We start from the raw sequence: 16164 nt of genomic DNA on the forward strand, positions 1-16164 counted from the left end.
TAAATATTTTAGAGTTTCTTAATAATTTTTTGCTTTTTAATTCTATTTAATTTTTTTTTAAATACTTATATTATGTGTGTATGTAGAAATTTTTCAATTTTCATTAAGATTCTAAAAAGATAAGTTATCAATAATCAATGTAATTAACTTATATTTTTTATGCGTGTAACGGTTTTAGTTGATATAAAAACTGTGAATAACTAAATTGATAGCGAATTTAATTTAGTGTTCCACATATAAGAATGTTCAAGTTATTTATTTACAAATATATATATATATGTATAGAAATTTGCATAATAATTTTTTCTTTACATGGAAATTACTAGAAGGTAAAAATAAAATTCTGTTTTTATTTGTACAGCATTTGCAAATAGTTTGTTAACGCTGAAGAGGAACTTTTACAGGGCAGGAGAAAGATTTTTTTTTATATTATTGCAAATTAGTAATTCTCTGAACACGGTAGTAGGTATGTAATTCTTTTAAAATAAACCGATTCAAGAAGTAGTAATAATATAAAGTTTGGGTTTCTGCAAACAATCACATGACCTACAGTAAACCGATTTTACAAAAATTTTAAAATCTGCCTTGCATTAACAAATACTGTTGCTTCAATGAGTCCTACCTAGTTTGAATTGAATTTGACAAATATATGTATTTGAGCTTACAAGTACATTTACATAACTCATGTTATAATATCATGTGTTTATACTTACAGAATTCTTTCCAAAATATATTCAAAAATCGTTCACAATTACTAACCTGTAAAAAAAGAAAAAAAAAATTGTTATAAAATTTTATTAACATAATTATTTGTATTTAATAAAATTCATATATATATAAATAAAAATCAATTACATTTTAACTAAAATTTTATTAAAATGGAAAAAGAAATTTAATTAAAAATTCTAAACTTAGAAAGCTAAGAAAATTGTTAACATTGTCATAAAGTGCCCATTAAATGAATTTTAAAATAATAATTTTATTGAAAAATAATTTATAAATAACTTTGATATCAGGTATACTGGTAAATAATGCACTATGTACTTGGTTATAATAACTTCCTAATATATATGTACATTTATCTGTACCTGCACCTGTACACTTTTTTAAGGAATAAACTTCAGCTAATTCTTTAAATATCAGTATTTCATTATCGAATATCGATAATAAAATTTTTGTGCGATATTGAACGATTATCAATTTATTACTATTTATACAATGTTCATTTGATAAATCGTTAATGCTCATTGATTCTTTTCAAAACATCTTATTCCTATTATAGAGCGGTGCTGACATTAAAATATCCATTTTTAGTTCAAAAACATGTGTAAAATCTATATAAAGTGTTGTTGTATATATCTATAATATTTATATATATATACATATTATATATAAAATGTCAATTGATTGATAGATTATAAAACTATTTTGGAAATATTTATAAATAGGACAATATCCTCTACTTGTCATCATTATCATTGTATTCATATTTCCCAATGGAACCACATACAATCACTTAATTAAAATGAAAATTTTTCTAATAAGTACACATAAATATATAAAAAGATTTTAAAATTAATTTGTTTTAAGAATTTTTTTTCTTAAAGAAAATTAAAATAAATAAAAAAAAAAATTCTAAAATTCTTTGAAGTTTTTCCAATTCTATATATTTTCAAAGAAATTTACGATTTCATATAGAAAAAGAAAATTTTATAAATGGAAAAGAAAATAATTTCTTTTCTAATCAAATATAGACTAAACAATTTAAGTTTTTCATTAAGGGATCAAAAAATAATCATCAGGGAAATGAAAATAGAAAAAAAAAATATAAAACGGCATAAACCTAAAACGGCAATACTTTTTCTGTTATTTTTCTTATTAAATTTCTATTATTTTTATAAAAAAAAAAATCGAATAAGGTAAAAAAATATTTTATATTTATTTGTATGTTCATCATACATACTAATTCTGCACAATATAAAAATTATTGAGTGTCCAAAAAAGGCGGATTCTCTTTAGTTCATAGTATGTTTTTGGACTGATCAGAATTCTATTAAGAAAAAAAAAAACAAAACTATTAAGATCTAAATACGAAAATCATAAGAGTATATAAGATATATAAGATATAAGATCAATATACAGAAGTATAAGAAATTACTAAGAAAACAATGTATGGCTGGAAATTTTTCCTAATGGGAAAACATCACCAGAAAATGGTGATTTATACTAAAAGTAAAGACTTATGAGATTTTACTGTATCTTGTGTTCTCTTCTGTAATATAAATTTTTATTTGTTAATGTTAAAGTTACACATGATGAACTGTTATATAAAATTCGTGAAGAAACTACCATTAAATAAATTAATGAGCTGTTTCTTTTTTCTTTTCTGACATGGTAGACATGACATACAATCTAGGAACTTAAGTTTTTTAATATGGCGAAAGTTAACTTCTTTTTACAAAGAAGGACATGCAGTCAATATAGGTTAAAGCTTTTGAATTAGAATACTTAGGCCATAATTCGATGACATTAACACAATTCGATGTCTATGGTATGGTCAAATCTGCCAAATGCGTCTGAAGTCTTTTAATGTAAATTTTATTTTTAAAAATGTGATTTACATATCGGAACTTATGTTTCAGCTTAAAAAATTTCTAAGTAATTTTCTGTTTAATAGTATGATTATTACATCGGTTATTACTAAGCAGTCATTAATATTATTATGAATATTTTAATGAACTATTTATTTTATACATATTTTTGTGTTTTAAATATTATAAAATAATTGGAAAATATTTATTTCATGATAATTATTTCGGATTTTCAGGTTAAAAATTTTTTTACATAAATCAATTTTAATTAAAAAGACAATTACAAAAACCCTGTAAATAAATAAATAAATCTATATATTTAAAAGTTTCGAAATATTTTATTATTTTTAATAAAAAAAAAACAAAATATTATTCATGTTGAAATGAACAATAGGTTTCACATAAGTCATATTTTAATTTATTAGAAAATTAAACGGAAAACTACTCAACCCACATATTGATAGAAAAATTACCAAAAAAAAAAATATAAAGGTACAATCTTTTAACACTGGTTACTTTAACATTCTTTCAAAATAACATATGAAATATTATTTTACACGTGAGCATGCTGTATAGAAATATTTTTTTGATTCTCCCTCTCTCTATGTCTGCAATGCAACTCTTTCCTTCTTTTTTGGTGTGTACACATGTGTTCATATGGACGTTATAATTTAATAACAAAGTTAAAGTTGTTACCAGTTTGAAAGTAAAAAATATTTAAAACAATTTTGAATTTATTCAAAAAATATTTTGAAATTAAAATAATTTTGAAAATTATTTATTCGTTGTTTTATGTCGATAATAATATTTTTTCGCAAATTTCCAAAAAAAAATTGGAAATCTGTTGTGTCCAAAACAAAGGTTAATCGAAAACTAATGAACTCAGTTAACCAAAAAACTAAATCGTAAACCAAATTTTTGTTGCTTTTCAGTGTAATTTTTCTCAAATTTCTCCTAAATTTATGCAAAATTGTAATTGCAGAAAAAAAATTTATATCCAAAACTATAATATAAAAACCATGAATTTGATAAAGGGTTCGGAAAGTTCTAATATGGTTGGAACATAACCATATCAGTATACTATCTAAATATACTCTAACTGAAAAAAATTTCTTTTTCTTTTACATTGAATGAATAAAAATTCAAGCCAAGTTTAGTTCAACATTACTCAAAAGTTTTTCTAAAGATATTCGCTTATATACATACACATATACTCATAATATTAGAATTATAAAAGCTGAAAAAAAAATTGATGTGGAAACACTGTATATTTTTTGTACGAGTATACATTTGAGACCATTTCGTGTGTCTTGTTTTTTCTTTTAATTTTTAAAATTTTGATGCTTTGACCAAAATTCGACCTCATGTTGCACCCTAAAAAACAACTGAACTTTTTTCTGTACTTATGATTTTGAGTACAAATAATTGTGTGCAATAACCACATACACACAATTACATGTGTATTATTAAGATAAATAATGCTCCCATATAGCTTAGAAAAAAGAAACATGAATATTCAATTTATTAATTTTTTTCCACAATATTTGAATTGACTTGGTGTTGTTTTATAATTTTAACAGTAGTAAAAATGTAAAAGAGAAAAATAATATTTATTTTTTCCTTCTTTAAGTAAAATTTAACCCTTTGTTGACTAACGCTGCTCTCAAGTATCACCAACTTCAAATCGTTTAAAAATCGTAAATATTAGGTTTAAACTGCTGATACTTTGAAATAATCCATTATCTCACACATTTGACCGGGTTTTTTTTGTGTTTTTTAATTTCGGCAGTCGTATTGTGTGTTTGAGTGCAATCGGTCCGTGTTGTAAAACAAGGAAAAAATTTCTATTTTATGTAAACAAGGAAAAATTGTTTGTTTTATGTATTTTGTTTTTATTATTTTTACGAATATACTTTCACTTACAGTTGATTATAGTCGGATCCCCAAACTCAGACTTAACTACCGAATCCAAAAAAAAAAATTGTTTTTTCAAGAAACTATAGCTTCCATTTATTAAAAACAAATAATTTAGCAACAATTTTCGTCTCTTTCTATTCTCCGGCACCAAAGGGTTAAATTTGTTTTTAAAAATCAAAAACTTCGTATGTGACAATATCGAAAAATAATTTTAATTTTGGAATGAAAGACTTTGTATGGTAATAAATTGATTTTTTTTATTTTTTTTTAAATCAACTAAAACAAAATTCGCGTTCATTTCATATTTTTTGATAATATTTTATGAACTTACGGCGATGACCTGTTCTTTGTCAGATGAAAAATCAAAAAAATAAAAAACGCAACCAAAAAAAAAAATAAAAAATCATAAACGTCAGAATAATAATCGTTTTTCAAATTAACTTTTAAATAATAAAGATAACTGCAAAATTTTTTTTTGATCATCGAACTGATAATGAATTTGGAAAAATATTTTATTTTTTATTTTAAGTTATAAAGAAAATATTTAAAAATTCATCTTGTTCTGATCGAAAATAGGCCGTCCTTTTAAATAAAGTAAATAGAGTAAATGTTATCAATTTTAGACGGGTTGCGAAGAATTGGCCCTAAAAAGATACTCGAATTTACTGAAAAGGTACGTCTTGCCAACTAATAGTGTTTCGAATTTAATTGTTACTCAATTATCAATTACTTGTAAGATGACGTCTTCTATATAATATTTGCCACTATCAAAATAATTTCAAAATAATGCACATACCTTCTATAATATGTGCAAAAATATTACAGGTTGTTTATTAATTAGAATAAGAGTATGTGTACTAATGAATTTAATTTAATGTAGCAGGATTGTTTATCCATCTAAATACAATGACTAGATTGTAGGATGTCATACGGTATATAAGAAATTGAAAAATGTTGTTAATTGTACTTTACTCAGCAACTATGTTCATTTCTGTGAGTTCAAAAAATTTACGATAATTGAATAAATAATGATGATTGACAATGTTTTTAAAACTTAAAGAAAAACAATGAAATCAGTTAATTTGTTGCAGATTACTAAGTGAACACAGACGAGCTAGGGCTCCGTTTAAATATCTTAAATTAAGTGAAAGGAGCCCTGTGTCTAATTGATAATATCATTAGAATATATTTCGTCAACTTGCATATTTTCCATAAGTCTATAAAATATTCCTGAAGTATATAAAAAACTGCCTAATAATTTAATAAAATCTGCAATTTTAAAGCCACGGTCTATTTATACACTTAATAAATATTTTTTGGTTATTAATTTAATAAGTATTACGGGTATGTGCATTCGAAAATTCTTCAGGTTATTCCCAGAAATGGTAAATAACAATATTTTAGTTATGCGTGTACATGTTACTGTTTTTTTTGTGCTTTTTTGTATTCATCATTACAAAAATTTTAAAAAACAAAGAAAGCGTTTTGTGAAATACCGTCATTCGATTTTCTTAAGCGCCTTTCATTATTATTTAATTTCGATTGTTTTTTTTTTCTTGCATTTTAATTTTTGCTTCTGAACTCCTAATACTCATTAAAAATATAAAAAGATACCGGAAAAAATCTGAAAAAATAACTTTCATAAAAAATTGCATTTCATTGAATTGAAGATCGAAAAAACAAAAATATTTTGGAAGAAAAAAAAATAATAACATAAAAATTATTAAAATCGTCTTAAATTAATAATATAAATTAAAACACAAAAAAAAATCTTATTTTACTCATAATTGTTGTTATTGTTATTTGGAAAACAGCACCGCTTCGCTTTTTTTTATGGTCGCGATTTTTTTGCTGTTTTTGAAAAGCGGACCAAAACAATAACAAGAATAATGAAGGAAAAGGAAAAATTGCACATTTCAGTTTGAATTATCATAAATTTCTACATTTTAATGTCGAATTTTATTTTTGTCAATTTTATATTTCTCCCTTTAAAACCTTCATTATTATTGGCTATCTGAGCATATTATATACATGCATATATTTCTGATATACTATTAAAAAAATATAATATCGGTGTTAATGTTTGTTTGTATATAGGTACATATGTACATGAAAGATTAAACCAGATATTTTGCTCTTAATAATCACGTGAAAAATTAAATAAAAAAAAAAATAAAATGAGATCTGAAGTACCTACATACATAACTATATAATAAAAATTCCGCTGCAAAAACAAAAGCGATTATAAATACAAAATAGTTTATATAAGGCTTTGGGAAAATACTCCAAAAATTTTAAATTATTTTGGTGTACTGAAATAAGTTTCTTTAAATTCTCCCGTATAATATGGATGGAAAATTGTAATGAATTTTGAAAATAGGCAAAAATTAATTTAATTTTTTTAATTAAGACCATTAATCTATCCGCAAATTTCACAGTATTTACACAATAATTAACAGCCTAATCGTGTATCTCGCATTTTTATCTCACTTTTTATTCACTTTCAAATTGGAATTCTCCGTTTTTCTGATGGATATTTCATTTTTCCAATCAGATTACTCATTTTTTCAATTGGGCTTTTGCATTGTTCGTCAAATTATCGACCGAATGTCTCACTTTCAAAACAAAGTGAATAAAGTTTGTATATACGAGTACATTGGTTATAAAAAACCAAAATACGCAATACCAAAAAATTCTTCTCACTCGAAAATTACATTGCACAAACTTACTCACTTTCTTCTCACTTGACGAGTAAAAAAGCAAAAAAGGCGACCAATCTCTTAATAAATTTACCCAATTAAATTTGAATGGCTAAATATGTTATATTTGTTCTCTAAATTAATAAAATTGCAGAACATTTCAGAATCTCACTTATCAAAATTTCCGAATCATGAAAATTAAAAATTTAAATGTTTTTTTTTAGTTATAAGTATTTTTCGCTTATGAGTAATTTATACGTAAACTAAGCCGAATTGGATCGACAATTCAAATAGTATTGTCTCTTTCTACAAAATACTTTATGTTAAGTTTCATACTTTATGTTATGTTTTTTTAATTATTTCATTAATTACCAGCTATTTTCATGCAAAGCACAAGAAAGTCCAACTCAACTACAAAATTTTTCCTTCACGCAGGATGTTGTTGTAGATCTCCTAAATTATAAATATTATAATTATAAATATCTATAGATTTTTCCTAATTAAAATTATTGGTCGTTTTATTTGCGATTTTCTACACATAAAGAATATTTATTATTTATAAGTCTAAAATTAAATTGTAGCATTAATAAGCGTTACGTGATTTTTTCAACTTTCATTGTTTAAAATCTTGACTTTATGTCATTTTTTATATTGGAACAATAACTGTCATTAATTTTAAGTTTTTTTTTTTGTAAAACAACAAAAAAAATATGAAAAGCTGGGAAACAAACCAAAAATTAAAAACAATAATAAAAAATTTTTTTCTGCGATCCGCGATTATCGATGGAAAACCATTTTTTGTTTTTTTATAATTTGTATACGACCATCGTGTTAGTTAAGGTTTTTTGTTATTATGTTCGTTAATATTTCTCTTTTTAAAATAAGTGACTGCTAATTTGATCAGAAAAAAAGATATACAAGCAAAATCATTAAGTTAGCCCCCATTATTATTATTGGCCGCACATTCCCCCCGACATATACAAAAATCTTTATATATAATTATGGTATCCTACAGTACCCATACATATAAATAAATAATAAGTGTACACGTGTATGTGCAGTAAATAATTTAATTTATAAATTAAATATTTTATTAATCGGTTTTTTATGTTGTTATTAATTCGTATATCTCTAAAATTATGTAACAATTTTTACAACCTGTGACTTTAATTTTTATTTGCAAAACATCAAAAACAAAAAAAAAATCAAGTCCCCACATCAACCAATATCGAAAAAAAAAAAACCTTTAAACAAAGAAAAATCAAAAATATATTAGGTAAAAAAAAAAGAACGTCTCGTGAACTTTCATTCAATCTGATGGATGCAATGAAAAATAAATTGAAAATTGAAGACGTAAAAAACTACACAAGATTACGAAAGAAAAAAAAAATCCACCTAAAACGCAAATTGGCCTCTTTGCATACGACAATTGAAAACAATGAAAAAAAAAATTAAGAAAACCATTAACAAAAAAAAAAATGCGAAACCGCAAAGTGTCCTACAACTTTTTAGGGATTCTTTACGAATTTTTTTTTTTCATTTTTTACATTTTTCTCCTTCATTTTCTTGTTTTTGTTATCTTATATTTTTCATTTTTACCTCCTTGCTTTGTTGCATGACAGTTAAAGTATACAAAAAAAATGCTTCATTACGGGTTGCTTTTTTTTTGCATCTTATATAAAAGGTAACGTTGATAACTGCTACGGTTTTCATCAAAACAAAAATAAAATGTTATTTTTTTTTTTTTTTTTAATTTGGCATTGAAAACTTTCAAAGTGCAAACAAGCGAATTTTTAAGTGCAAAATAAAAATTTTGTAAATTTTCAAAGTAATATCGTAAATTTATTCGATAATTTTCTCCCGAGGTGTGAGAAATTAATTCTTTGATTCAATATCTGAGTACTCAAGAAAATTCTGAGAATTTGAAAAATGAAAAGTTATATTGCCTCCAATTTTCTCCTTTCTTCTCAGTTTTAAATGCTGTTTAAAAATTCAGGTAGTTTAAGTAATAACTTTGCATTCGATAGCATTCGATAACGTTTGGTAGGTGGAACTCTAAAAGCTTAGACATTGGAGCATGTTCTTTTTGGTCAAAATCGAAAATAGGTCAATATATTCATGGGCGGTATCAATAAAAAGTCTCTCTTTACGACTTTTTCATTGGCATTTGTGAAAATTGGTCATGCAAATTCATTCATTTAAAATTGGATCCATTTAAAAACTTCTTTGGCAAAATATACTTAAGCTTTTCACATAATTACTTTCAAAATTCGAATTAAATAAAATAAGTAAATATGTTGTCAAATTTGAAGGTTAACCATTCAACCTAACTTGAACAATTTTTTCAAATCGAATGTTGTTAATGTTAAAATAAATTTAATCCTTGTATATGAAAACATATCTGTACTTTTTTTTTTGTAAATTAACTGACCAATAAGGAGATAAAAACAAAAGCAAGAAAATGACTCAAAATCAAGGAAAAGTTAACAAAATAAAAAAAAAAAAGAATTGTGTTAAAGCCTCTCAATGCCTCGCAATATGATAACGGTGCGATGGTGGTGTAACACTGTCCTTTTTGGTTTAATTTTAAAAACCGCCAAAAAAAAAACAAAGTATGCACAAACTTACTTAAAAAAACATTCCAAACATTAAAATCAAAAAAAAAAAAATAACGTAACCATAAAAAATAACGTTCATAAGTTGTTTGTATGATTGTTCATTTTCGTATAACAATTATATTCATGTGAATATACTTGTAGGGCAGGCCATTATACAAAAGCACAAAAAAAAATATCTGACAGTGTTGGAACCCAGAAAACTTGACGCATGATTAAAGGTGATAAATTAACGTTTCTTCTCATTGTTTTCCTTGGCATTTTATTATTTTGTTTTTAAAATGAAAATGAAAAATGAGGCATATTTTTTTTCAAAATCTTGTGAGATCAAAATAATCGAATTTAATGTGGCATCGTATACTAAGAAACTCTTAAAAATGAAGAAGAAAAAGGAAGAAATAAAAGAGAATGAATGCTATCTCTTTTTATCGACTGTACTGCATATAATACGAGAGGATATGTGATGGTACCAAATTTCGCAAGTCGAATTTTCGGTCCGGTATGGTAGGAAAGAAAAAATTAACAATTTTTAGGAAAATGTCTAATCTATCGATCGGTTGGGCTGTGGCTGTATTTCAAGGTTTTCTCATCCGATTTTGGTGAAAATTTATATCTGAATTTACTTTGCAGTCGATTTTATCAGGGCAGATTTTAAATTTTCTATAATTTTTAAGAAAATATTTTATAGATTTAGTAGAAATTTATAAATAAATTTTGCCTAACAATACGACGACACACCTAACTTTTTGAGGAAATTACTAGTCAATAAATATCTAGACTTTTACTATCAGCCTAATTTATGTTTTTGCTCATATACAGGGACAAATCAATTTCATTAAAATTTAATAATTCAACTCAGTGTGTTAAAACATTAAACTAGTAAATTTTAAGAACTCAACTTTCACTTTCACTGATTTTACATTTTGAAAAATTAAAATTGACCGAATTATTTGACATTTGATATATTTGAGTTCTATTTTGATATTTGATATTTGAGCACCTAATTTTAGTCGAACTAACTGAAGAACTTTTCAAATAATTTCGATGGTTTTTTATGCCATCTCTACTATAAGGAACAAATTCACATTTTTTTTAAGGGGTTCTGACTAAAATCTTATTAGCGTCTAGAAATTTAAAAAAAAAAGTGTTTAAAGAACATTTTATAAATTTGTGAAACATTTTGGCCTAACCAGAAAATACACTTTGTGTATTCTGATTTTTTTGAAATAGCAAAGAAAATATTTTAAAGGTGATTTAAAAAGTACTGCAATTTTTTTTAAATAAAATGTGTAAAAAGTACATGTTGAGAACACAATATACATATGTGTATATACAAGTTGTCAACGTTCTTAAACCTGCTAAACATTTGTTCTTGTGTAGTGCATACTAAGCAGAACCTGTTTGTAATGTAATATGAAATGATAATTTTTCCCAAAAATTCTGGTCTTTATAAGTAAAATTTATAAGTAAAATATATAACATTTGTGCAACAATAATTTTGAAAAGTCAAAGCTTTACAAGCAAATTTCAATACTACGCATTTAAGAGCAATTTTTTTGTCGGGAAATTATACATACGACATAGCAAAACTCTTATATTTAATTTTTATTTCTCTTTGAATTCTTTTAATTAGTCTGTAAATTTAATTCTAATAACAAAAGATGACATCAGCTGAGTGAATAAATTTTTGGTAAGCATAGTACTCTTATGACCACATGCATACAATATGTGATATAGAGAGTCACTGATTTATCTTATCTGGACATCTTGTATGTGATTATATAAATAAGTACAAAATTGATTACCATTAATCAGAAACCATTTCGTATTTGGTTTTTTTTTCTCCTATATAGAAAATTAAAGATGCGTTCCACAAATATTAAAGAAATCAATAAAATATGCGTGCGTGATATACGAAGGATTTTTAATAAATATTTCTTTTTTTTTTCCTTCTTTTGTTTTTTTTTCGTTAATGCGCAATAAATGTACGTTTTTAACTTAAAAAATGGTCAATTTTCGATAATAAAATTTACACAAAATTGATAGCATAGATCAAAATTTATGATTCAATAAAATAAATTTGAAGAGGCGATCAATTGGGAAATTAAGAGAAAAAAAGGAATAGGGGAAAAAAAATCCAAACTTTTGGTTATTATTGCAATTTAATCATTTTCATGACACCAAAATTGAAAAAGGAAAAACTAAAGACAAAAAAAAAATAAAAGATTTTAAAATATTTTCAAAAGTCACGTTACTAAAATGTTTAAAAAACGTTTTAAATTTTAAGCCTGTAAGTAAAATTAAGAATAAACATTATGACACTTGATTACAATGTACGTGATTGTTTCCGCGGTATATGATGACACCGTCATATATGTAAACAATGTACAATTCACTTTTCTTTAGTACTTTTTGAAATAGCACGTGAAATAATTGATTATAATTATGTTAAATTATGGATTTATGCATTGATTAATATTTTTTTTAAGAAAATGGTTTATAACTTGCAATTTGTGGCATAATTAAGTATTGGACAATTTTAACTTCAACGCATGTTAAAGTGAATATTAGAGAAAATTTAATTTTTATTCAAAATATTGCATTTTGAGCTTTACTATTACTTCTTCAGCAATCTAAACTGCAATTTTTGTAAAATAATTTCTACTTCAAGGAGTATCTGATTATTTCAGTTAAAACTCGCAATTTTTATATGAAATTCCTAATCCTCAACATCTCCTCTTCAAAATATAACATATTTCTTTCAATTTAAAGTCAAAGTTAATATTGAGTTAAAATTATTTAATTCTAGATCTACATACTTCACTAACAGCCAGAAATTATGCATTTTTTTTAGTATACAATTAATAACAGTATAAATTTTTTATACCCTGCACTTCGTGAAGGGTATATTAACTTTGGTATGGAGTTTGTAACTACTTGAAGGAGTCATCTGCGGTATGGACATATATATATATTCTTGCTCAGCGTAAAATTCTGAGTCGATTTAGACATGTCCGTCTGTCCGTCCGTCCGTCCGTCCGTCCGTCCGTCCGTCCGTCCGTCCGTCCGTCCGTCCGTCCGTCCGTCCGATCGCACGATAACTCAAAAACGAATAATGCAATCGACACCAAACTTTCACAAGTTTTTTCTTTTGTGCCAAGGACGAGCCCTATTGTTATTGGACTAATTCAGACAACGGGTTCGGGTAGCTGCCATACAACTCAAAGAGTTTATTTTAAATATTTCAAAAACTAATAAAGGTATAAATATAAAATTTTGTATACATGTGTCCAATTATATTCTACACATGCTATAAAAATTATAATGGGATAGCTGCACTGGTTCGGGTGGCTGCCATACAACTTCAACAGCAAATTTTTTATATTCGGCAAAATAATAAAGTCAGATTCATGAAACTTGGCAGTCATGTGTCCAATTATAGGTCAAATATATTTCTGAAGTTTTAGAGGAATCGCTTGACAGGTTCGGGTACGTGCCATACAACTCCAGAAGCTAATTTTAAATATTTGGAAAAATAATAAAGTCAAATTCATGAAACTTGGCAATCATGTGTCCAATTATGGCTCAAATACATTTCTGAAGTTTTGGTGGAATTGCTCGACAGGTTCGAGTAGCTGCCATACAAGTCTAAAAGCTTATTTTAAATATTTGGAAAAATAATAAAGTCAAATTCATTAGACTTGGCAGTCGTGTGTCCAATTATAGGTCCGATATATTTCTAAAGTTTTGGTGCGATTGCTTGACAGGTTCGAGTAGCTCCCATGCAAGTCTAAAAGCTTATTCTTAATATTTGGAAAAATAATAAAGTCAGATTCATGAAACTTGGCAGTTGTGTGTCCGATTATAGATCAGATATTTTTGTGAAGTTTTGATGGAATTGCTTGACAGGTTCAGGTACTTGCCATAAAACTCCAAAAGCTTATTTTACATATTTGGAAAAATAATAAAGTCAGATTCATGAAACTTGGCGGTTGTGTGTCCAATAATAGATCAGATATACTTGTGAAGTTTTAGTGAAATTGCTTAACAGGTTCGGGTGCTTGCCATACAACTCCAAAAGCTTATTTTACATATTTGGAAAAATAATAAAGTCAGATTCATGAAACTTGGCAGTTGTATGTTGAGTTATAGGTCACATATATTTCTGAAGTTGTGGTGGAATTGCTTAACAGGTTCGAGTAGATCCCATACAAGTCTAAAAGCTTATTCTTAATATTTGGAAAAATAATAAAGTCAGATTCATGAAACTTGGCAGTTGTTTGTCCGATTATAGATCAGATATATTTGTGAAGGTTTGGTGGAACTGCTTGGCAGGTTCAGGTACTTACCATACAACTCCGAAAGCTAATTTTAAATATTTGGAAAAATTATAAGGTCAGATTCATGAAACTGGGCAGTCGTATGTCCAATTATAGGTCAGACATGTCCGTGAAGTTTCTATAGAATGATTTTAGAGGTTCAAGTAATTGCTACACAATAACGAAAGGTGCAGGGTATAATTCAATCGGTTTATACCGACTGAAACGTTTTTACTTGTTTTATTATTAAATTAAAAATTCAAAATTTGTATAGGAAGAAATTATGAATAATCATGAACAAAAAAATATTATTATTTAACTGCTGAAATAATATTCGAATAAGTTAAAAATGAAAGAAATTAAAGCATTAATTACAATTGAAATTCGATCATTTCAAATGGGCTCGCTTATAAAACAAAAGTGTACAAACATTCGTATTAATATCCAAAATGGCTAAAATTAATATAATCCAAGAATAATTAAATAATTCAATATTTTATTATAACTATGTGTCTTGAATTCTTTATATAAAACGCATAAATTTATAGCTCTTAGATCTATTGCAAAAAAAACATATACTTTTAAGTATTACAAAAAAAAACACATATATTTTTAATAGAAATGACAAGAAGTTGAAAATTTCCAGCAGTTTTAGTGTAAACTATATAAAATATCGTGTATAATAAAAAATGAAATTGTAACATATCTGTACACTGCCTTAAAATAATCTAGACCTTGATGTTTCATATAGTAAATGAAATGGAATTAAGTGATGTATTATAATAGTCAATATTAATATATATTTATGCATCTACGAATATACATATATATAATATTATTTTATTATATTGCAAAATCTTTGCAATACTATACATAATCGCTTTACTTTAAAGTTATTTAAATATTATCGGATTTGTTAACTATTAAAATTATTATGTGGTCATAAAATTTTAAAATCTATATATACAATAAAAATAAATTTCGATTTTAAATCAATCGATTATTATTGTTAAGATCATAAGCAATTTAAATAAAATATAGATATAAAAAAATTTTTTTTTTGAAATAATTAAAAATCCTATTTAACAATTTATATATAGCAAGATTAATATTGATGCTATAAAAGTATACAAATGTATATATTCTTAATTTCCGATCAATACATAATCTTTGACTTTTATTACTAATTTAAATGATATCATAAAACAAGGCCAATAAAAATTCGCGTATTGAACTGAATTACAAAAAAAAAAATCCTTGAAATGTAATCTTTATTAACTTGCTGATGCTCTTATTTTACATTCATTTTAATATTAATGAAATAAATTTTTTTTGGTGTAATCTAGTTTAAGCTCTTCTATAATAAAGACATGATAAATTTCAGATTTCAAATCAAAAATTTATTAAATTTTAAAAATTAAATTTTCTTCAACAATAGAAGAATTGTTGATTTTTACATTGCTATTATAATTTTTTATTTTTCAAAATGTACTCATCACTTTACAAAATTAAATTGGGAATATAACCTCAAATAATATGTAATAAGTACCAAATATTTCTTTTAAAAAGTTTTTATTTTTAATTACCCTTAAGGATAAAAAGCTTTATATGGATTGAAAAATATATGCCGTATATGTCAAAAAATCTGTAATTTCATTGTACATACTTTTATTTTAAAAATTTTAAAAAATGACACAGCGTTTTTTTTTTGTTTTGCAGAAAAATAAAAATATTTTAAATGAGAAAAAAAATCAGAAATTTTTTTTCTTCCTTTTGTTGCTTTAAAACAAAATACAACAGACATTATCTGACAATCTGATATCAAAAATCAAAATATTTCAATCCTTGCAGTTAAGACAAAGAAAAACAACGAAACGAAAATTATTTAGAGAAAGTCGACTTTAGTTATGTGTGTTTGTGCATGAACAGGTACGTGTTATATGTGTTTGTATATATGTACATGGAATAAATACTGCAAAAGAAAAATAAAACCACCAGAATTTTATCCATGACAAGATCAATT

General features: G+C 25.2%; 1 protein-coding gene across 1 annotated transcript in view; it reads right to left on the reverse strand.

Annotated features, from left to right (window-relative positions):
- Nucleotides 1-635: 635 nt before the first annotated feature.
- Nucleotides 636-16164, reverse strand: part of LOC129611018 (protein grainyhead-like) — a 125528-nt gene continuing 109999 nt past the window's right edge. Inside the window, exon 3 of the mRNA XM_055523921.1 lies at nucleotides 636-759. Within this exon, the coding sequence (XP_055379896.1) occupies nucleotides 735-759 (25 nt within the window). The 3' untranslated portion in view covers nucleotides 636-734. The remainder of the gene's footprint in view (nucleotides 760-16164) is intronic.

This window comes from Condylostylus longicornis, unplaced genomic scaffold (assembly GCF_029603195.1).
Source record: "Condylostylus longicornis isolate FDR11 unplaced genomic scaffold, ASM2960319v2 ptg000048l, whole genome shotgun sequence".
Lineage (NCBI taxonomy): Eukaryota > Metazoa > Arthropoda > Insecta > Diptera > Dolichopodidae > Condylostylus > Condylostylus longicornis.